The sequence below is a fragment of the Syngnathus floridae genome, chromosome 14 (genome assembly GCF_059516105.1).
Source record: "Syngnathus floridae isolate MCC-2025c chromosome 14, RoL_Sflo_1.0, whole genome shotgun sequence".
NCBI lineage: Eukaryota > Metazoa > Chordata > Actinopteri > Syngnathiformes > Syngnathidae > Syngnathus > Syngnathus floridae.
Genome location: NC_142426.1, coordinates 7,963,424 through 7,971,559, shown reverse-complemented (window position 1 = coordinate 7,971,559; position 8,136 = coordinate 7,963,424). Strand labels below are relative to the sequence as shown.

Genomic DNA, 8,136 nt, shown 5'->3' with positions numbered 1-8,136 from the left:
CACTCTCAATGTTCAACAACAAGACAAGACAGATTTTCCTTTTCCCCTTTGGTGAAAGTGTATTCTGTGAGAGTGTAAACAGGATTTTTTTTTTTTTTTTTGAAAGAGAACTGTTGTGTGCGCACATAAGCAAACAAACGATACAAGCAAACTCTTTACGCAGTCCACGTCTGCCTGCCGCAATAGAAAACAAGCAACACATCTTGGCAAATTCATGAAAATATCTGTTTTTGTACAAAAATTAAATACACTTATTTTATGATACAACTTCTTTACCCAGCCCCGACACAAATACGAAGCAAAATTGAACACATTATAGATTTTGTCGATGGCCTCCATAGTAGTACGTGTGCAGTGTTTGGCAAAACAAGTCAGGGGCGGGGAAATAAATCACCAGTCACCAGAAGCACAGGAACTAAAGGAGGAAAGGCAAAGGAGTGAGGAGACAAGAAAGGTACGGAAGCAAGTGAGGCAATATGTTTGAAGATGTCCCATCCACATATTCAGTTTCCATATATTACGCTCAACCCTCAGGATTTTCCCGTAAAGTGTAAATCACAACTCTTGACATTACAGACGTCTAATAGCTTCTTCTAATTTACACCCGTCGTATAAATAACGCCGTGTGTGTCGCGGTACCATTAATCGAAAACATACGCGAGCGTGATGTTGTTTTGCTATGGAATACATGGAAATGCGAGTAGATGATGAAAGATGGATTTTGGAATCAAAAAGATCGATTGTAGACTTTTTGAGCCAAGATGGTTGGGTGCAAGTTTCCGTATCAGTGCTTAGTTTAGTTTTGCGTTTTGCTTTACACTGGTAGAAAACCAATATTATTCGTCACCAATATGACATCCATACGTCTGTGAGATGTTTTTCAGAGACCATCTATCAATCCATAACCAGTGTGAAGTTTAAGATTCGCTGCCCTCAGCACTTTATACGGACTGCAAGCGTCACCGTCGTACTGATGTCACCACAAATGTAATTATGTAAATGCCAAGTTCTATTTGAAAGGCACAGGCGATTAAATGTTTGCTCTACTCGTACGCCTGTGATGTGAATGTGGCAAGAAGCAGAAAGCAAAACCAGAGTGACATCATTGCATCATCAATGTGAAGCCCATATGTCACCCATCCGGCCTGTGTGTGTGTGTAAAGGGCCGGTTGAGCTGCAAACTTGCCGGCGTCTGACGTAATATCTAAGGCGGAATGACGCCAGTGTGTAAAACCGTTGCAGGAAGCTACGGCCAAAGTGTTAAGTTTAACACATGACTGCCCACGGCCCCTTTAAGTCGAAAGCAATTATGGCCATCCCAGACACGGGCGCCGACATTGAATTACCGTATCTGAATGTAAAGAGCATCAATGTCGACATGAACGCTCCCTTCCGGACACAGCAATGTCTCGCTTGGCTAAGCTCTGTCTGGCTCTACTTTTCTGCCAATTTGCTGGGAAAACAGTATGAAAGGGCCTTCCTTCTATTTACAAAACCACTCGAGTTGGCCGGCGGTTTGATAATCATTGTAAATTCATATTTTGGCAGGATATTAAACCTCTGTAACATCAAGATTTGCAGCTAACTGTGCGCTCAAGGAAAAAAATGAGGGTTGGCACTGTTTTATTCTTTATGATAATTCTAAGAAAATGTGTAGCTTTATACAGTTTGCAGGTAGTACTGACTTCTCTCTTTAAAAGAATCCACCAATTACGTCATTTTATAGTTGTTTCCTGTGTGAGATTACAAGACAGTAGTGATGTTTCATCAGTCCATCTAGCGTACTATTCCACGACGGCGTCCTGAGACGTACCGAAAAGTCGCTAGGTTGCTGAGGTCCATACTGTCCAGAGGTCCGCTTCATTGCGTGCATGTCCTTTTTAGGGCTTTTGGTTGCTCAGCAAAGAGAAACAATCAGTAAGAGCGAGGCGACAACAAGACGGCGAGCGGCGAGATGGCGGCGGGGGGCCCGTCCTGACAGTTGGCCGTCGCACTCGCCGGGGCCTTGGCAGCGGGCCCTCTCGCACAGGACACCGGTGAAGCCTGGGGAGCAGTGGCAGCGCTGGTGGTGGTGGCACGTGCCACCGTTCTGGCAACGTAGCATAGCGTTGTCACACACGCGGGCTGAGGACACACACACAAAAAAAATAGGGCGCGTCACTCGAGAATGTGTCGACAGGAGCATCCACGGGGGCATGAGCTGCCTCTTCTCGTCTTGTCCTGCGTCACCCGGACTCTTGAGGGAGGTCGGGACAAGGACTTTCACGAGACATTTTTAGAGTGGCAACACAAAAGAGCAGCAAAGCACGGCAGCCATGAGGTGAAATTAATGAATCAAACAGCGTGTGTATTGTAAGTCAGCCTGCTGTGTTCATATTCAGCGCCGGGAGGTGAAGAAGACACTCAACAAGCTCCCAAAACTGCTTTTTAATCAGAGGTGGGAAAAATATTCACACTGAGCTTATGTAAAAAAAAAAAAAAAAAGGTAAAATTCTGTCACTTGTATACAGTCGCTTTAATACCTTTTTAAAAATGTGAGAGTTTAACAATTTGACATACCTGCTCATACTGACAATGAAAAAAATTATTCTTTAAGTGTTATTTCATTAGCTTTAGCTCGACTTTTATGCTATCAAACAACTTGTTTGCCAATGTTGTTTGACGTACTTGAAAGAAGTTGTATTTGTGCATCACTTATTTAATCAGTATGTGGAGACCATGGTGGTTTTTGGGACATTTGAATGGACATTCATACTCATACTGTTATTTTTTTAATTACTTTGTGATGTTTCTGAACACGTTATATGCCGTTATATGTAAATAGTACTGTATGGTATCAATGGCGAATATTTGGGGATTTCAATCAGGCACCTGGGACAACTACGGGGGGTCCTCAGTACCCGGAAGTAATTAACAGTGAGCGGGAGTTTCGTCGGTTCGTGATTATAACTGCCGCTGTTGTGTTTCAGGTGAGTAAATCTGTTGAAAAGTTGACGGTCAGAACTTGTAATACTACTGGTATTAATTATTCATTGAGAATATGATACATACGGTTGTACAATGTATAATTTTGCGTATAACATGGACAGTGTGATGTTTATAACGTATTCTCAGTACCCGGATGTAGTTGACAGTGCGGGAGTTTCGCCGGGTCGTGATTGTAATTGCCGCTATTGTGTGTGTTTCAGTAAATTTATTCTTTTAACAACGAACCCCGTGGAGTGATTCGCGTCCATGCGTGCGACAAGTAGAATAAAAGGTAATTATATTGTGAGATGAAGAATTTTAAAAGTTTTATTTTTTTTTGTATTTAACTACTGCTGAAGTTTTGACTTTAATATGTTCTATTTTGCTTCGTATGCCCCTCACTGGCCAGGTATGGCTACTGCATTTAGGGGCGTGCTCTCATTGATTGGGTCAAGGGTTAAAGCAAGATGGCTGCCCTAATACAGATGTGTGGGCATTGATCTAGCCATATCCAACAGGCTTCACGGTTGGATAATGCAAATGCATTAAATGACAGTCAACATGACTTCAAGCTTGAAAGATCAGAATACAATCCATCCAGCATCCACAACTTGACTCTGGAACTCCTCGCAGAAACAACAAATGGTGAGTGAATGCATTGAAGCTCTGCTGAAACCCATGCATGCCTTGTGATTTATGAACATTTAAATTTGGGGGAATGGTACAAATATTGTATGCTCAGAAACAAACAAAAAATGAATTGAGTGTTTTCTCACTGACTGATGAGGTGTACATAAGCTACGATTCACTATTCTGCACAAAAACAATTCTCAAGTCCATTATCCCTGAGCAGCCTCACTGTTGGCAGACGTGCAAATCCTGTAATATTTACCCAGATATTGCCATGTAATTGGATTGCACCCACGGTATAATCATCTTTTTTTTTTTTGTTTTTTTTTAACTACGCTAAAGTGGCCCATTCCTCAGCTTTTTGTAAACTGAGCATGTACGACGTCGTTCCTGACAAAAGTCATTTTAAAAGGTCATTAAGATAAGCATTTTTATCATATGTAATATTTTTTCAAGGAGGCAAACTGTTTTGGCAATAAATTGTGAAATAATCGGAACCGGGAAATGACTCAAAACCATTTTTTGGTGGAAAGAAAATTTGAAGAGATTTTTGTTTTTCATCTTTGTTGACATTGACATATTGCAATTCCAAAAGCGTGATTAAAGGTTTAGTTGTCCAAACTCTACCATGGCTAATTGAAGCTAACCAGATCTATTGATAGCTAAAGATTGAAGACAGACACTGAGTCTTGAAATCTATTTGTTTTGATTTCTATAATGAAAGTCCGACAAGATCAAGCTTTGGGCATACTGTATTACCAGGCCCATTTTAAATGCACCGGTAATTCCTCTTAAAGGCATATCAATGCTAACATGATCATTTTCACTCTGATTCCCATCAGGGTGCCCTTGGAGAGAGTTTAGATCATGCTCCGACTATATATAAACCACTGAGTGTATTTGTAGAGTGGAAGCAGCATCCTCCCTACCAATTCTTTTCATGTTGTCATGATTTGATGCTTGTGCCTCGGTAAAGATCTGATGTAAGAAGAGACATTTTCTTAGTCATGAACTTGTAACTTGTCAAAGTCCTGTCAGAGGTTCCGTGGTTAAAACCCAAGAGGTAATCTTTCCTCTTACCATTTTATTTGTCGTGCTCTGGCTTTGACAGCTACAACAGTCATGGTTTAGTTAATAAACATCTGTTCTTTATCCTGACATCCGCGGATCGTGTTTTTTTTTTTTTTTTGAACACATCCTTAATGTGTTGCTGTGCATATGGTCCCATTGTTTGATGGTATCTGCTGCAAGAATAATTTGTCCTCTCCTCATCCTCTCTGGGCGACATACGTCCACCACGTGCCGTGAGATGTGTGACGGTTCTAGCGGTAAAATTATTTAGACAGATCTGTCCTCCAGGTCAACGTGGCCACAGTAACACAACAATGGTAGAAAGGATAACAAGGAAATTGTGTTGTAGCTAAAGTGTTTCACTGTGGACAGCTTAAAGGGGACGTCAACACAAAAAAATTCTTTGTTCTGTGCAGCTCAACTAGTTGAAACGCGGTGTTCTGATTCATGCTTTGTTTGTGGAATATGAATAAAATTTCCAAATGTCCCCCGTCGGTACGCTGCAGATGCCCCAGTGCAAGTAAATAATGGGAGACAGTTTTCAGATACAGCATCTTCTAATTATATACCGTTTGCCTCTATTACGGCCGATCGATAACTTTCGCCATGATGTCAGGGTAAGCCGAAACGCCGCGCTGGGCCGCGCCTCTCCTGTTATCATATTAACGTGAAAGCTCTGACATTAATCACGACTTCTAGGACCGACGTTGATTATTAATCGCACTCCTTGCAGTCCGACCCGACGGTTGCCGTTCGACAAAGGCCAACAGTGTTACTTTGTTAGTTATACGGCGCTGTTATCTAGTACGAACCGCATATCTTCTTCCTAATCCACAAATCGGTGTGCCGGCCGAGGTTTGCTTTACATCGAGCTCATGTGGAGCAGGTATGACTCGGCACACAATGTACAGGATATGCGAACCCGAGGATTAAGGCTCAATCTATCCAGACCCGTCTACATCATAAAGTCACGCCCAGGGGGTCTCGGGGATCTCTTGCTTGCGTGATGAAAGCAGCCCCACGCCAAAAGCTTCTTTCACTCCGGGATCTTGCACAGTTGCCACAATCTCAGTCTTAACCCAGTCTTGAAAACCTCCTTTAACACCCTCAGCAATAATTGAAACCTTAAAAAATTGTTTGTAACCCAATTTTGAAATACGGAAGGAAATCCTCTTCGGAAAATTGAACTGGTAATTTTCCATCCTTCAGAGACCAAGCAGGCGGGAGCGGGGGGTTGTGTTTGTTTAATTTTATTTCTCTTGACATCAGCATGCCGAAGTCACAAAGCCTCTAAGCCTACCTTGGTTACGATTTGCGACGCCGAGAGATGACGCGTTTGCTCGATCTGCGTAAAGACGGGGAAATGTTACACATCGCTCTGGGTTGTCACAAGAGTCATGCCGGTTGAAGCACAGGGATAGCATGCACGTTCCCAAGAACATTTGCATTCGGACTCCGAGGATGTGATTTAGTGACGTCCGCATGCAGTGTAGATGGATGACAAAGTTGGAGACATTTACATGTGGCGGCTGCTCTGTCACCTGCGACTAAAGAGTCACCTTCAGGCATCAGCATGCAGGGTGGGGAAGACATGGTAGGAGCCACAGCCTTTAAAAAAAAAATTGACTTTTCTTCTCTGGCTGCGGGCAAATATTAGTCTCTGCTCCTGAGTGGGAGGTAGAAATGACTCTTTGCACTCCCTGCTGATAGACCAAGCCAAACATGCGGGATGCTAGTATTGTATTTTTTTACTCCTTTTAAACTAACCCTGTAGACCTGCCTACTATACGAAAGCCTGACATGATTTGCTGTTTTTGTTGTGTTTTGTTAATCTACACACAGGTGGTTCCTAAAATGGCAAAATAAAATGAATGATCAATATGATATGCTAGCTAACAGAGAATTGGCCATCACAGTAACTATTTTAAAAACAATTCTAGCCAATAAATACACTCAAATATAAATGCTTAAGTAAGGCAAGTGACTGGGTATGTCATTTTTTACAAAGTAAAGTCGTATTGTATAATCTATCTGTAATCTGTAAACCATGACGCAGTGGAACCTTAAAATTCAAACACTATTGATATCATCGTATTTTTTTGCTTTGAGTTGAGAGCAAATATTTGAGATGTGAGCCTTGTGGCACGCTTCAACTGTTGAAATCAAATCTACTGTCTCTCTCAACAGATTTGGTCTTTGAGTTTTGCTAGTTGCGGGCAGGACTTCGTCCCTTATGACTACGGAGAAGCAGATTCATTCCGTTTCTATTATTTTATATGGAAATAATAATAGTTTGACCAGCATCCAGGAATGGTCGACTGTATTCCAAAATGCTAATCAAGAAATGACCACGTCAATTTGATGCTAAAATCGCCAACTGTCCTCTTGTAATCGTCTCATCAAGCAGAGGATTAAAATGTAATTCCGGCTAAGTGGCATGACTGGATGAACGTTTTGCACCATGGCAAAAATAACACGCAGACGACAAGAAGGAAGCGCATCTAGCATGCCGACGTTACCGACATCACAAATATGGAGGACAGTCCCAATCATGCGTATTGATAAGGAAATAGTCTACTCACGAGCTGGTCCGTGACTGCTTGGAATACCTGAGGAGAGAATGCAAGAGCAGCGTTTCAGTATAAAACACACACAATCAATTTAGTGAAAAGTCATTCCAGTAAATTCTTTAAACAGGCGGCAAAGTAATGGAAAGAAAGCCTCAATTTCACTAAGCAGGCGATATTTGTAACGGTGTTTTGACCTGTTCCCACCCAAGCAGTTAAACAGCCACTTTTCCATAAAATGTCACCCATTGAAGCCGAAGTGGTCACGCATGTTCCAAAAGCTCAATCGCATAACCCGCATGGCGTTCCCACGTACAAAACGAACGACCGCCGTGATTAAAGAGGAAGACCCTAATGACAGATGAGAGCTATTAAAGCCTAATTACATTCTGCACGCTCAGCGTATTTGTCTTCATACCAGGCCCACTATATGTTTAATATTCCTGTCAGAAACACTAATAGATGAAGGCACGGGAATAAAAATAATCCAAGATAAAAATAAGTTCATTTGGCACCTCAGGGGGAGCAATATTGTTTCGTCACTTCCATGTGCGACATTATTGCATTTTATGCGGCTGCCAAATAAGCGCTAATATTGCTTTTGAAGCGGCTAGACCCGAGTTTCATCAGTTCACTGCAGATGCGGCCATGCATTGGGATTTTTTTTTTTTTTCTTTTTAATAACAGCCTGTCAATCCACTGCTCAGCGGGTGCAAGGTGAAACCGGCAATATCTTCTCGGATTCACGGCGCGTGGTCGCATGTACGACAACAAAGAGACGCGATATTATCGAGAGCAAACCGTTTCCTGACACCAAATCGCAGATCGATTGGAAATGCGATCTGCCTAAGCGAGGGTGATCAAACAGAGTGTCTGGCGTCGCAACGTGTGTCATGATGGC

The 8,136-nt window shown here is 42.2% G+C and overlaps 2 protein-coding genes across 4 annotated transcripts in view; one reads left to right on the top strand and one right to left on the bottom strand.

Moving 5' to 3' along the window:
• Positions 1-203: 203 nt before the first annotated feature.
• Positions 204-8,136, bottom strand: part of LOC148387479 (netrin-G1-like) — a 35,503-nt gene continuing 27,570 nt past the window's right edge. The window contains exons 7-9 of the mRNA XM_088397142.1: positions 7,251-7,277; positions 5,969-6,013; positions 204-2,124 (exon numbers count right to left, since the gene is read on the bottom strand). Coding sequence (XP_088253268.1) covers positions 1,898-2,124; positions 5,969-6,013; positions 7,251-7,277 — 299 coding nt within the window. The 3' untranslated portion in view covers positions 204-1,897. The remainder of the gene's footprint in view (positions 2,125-5,968; positions 6,014-7,250; positions 7,278-8,136) is intronic.
• Positions 2,884-8,136, top strand: part of LOC148387477 (collagen alpha-1(XI) chain-like) — a 98,361-nt gene continuing 93,108 nt past the window's right edge. For all 3 annotated transcript variants that reach the window (XM_088397133.1, XM_088397132.1, XM_088397134.1), the window contains exons 1-3: positions 2,884-2,969; positions 3,189-3,259; positions 3,377-3,612. The gene's annotated coding sequence lies outside the window, so the exon portion shown is untranslated. The remainder of the gene's footprint in view (positions 2,970-3,188; positions 3,260-3,376; positions 3,613-8,136) is intronic.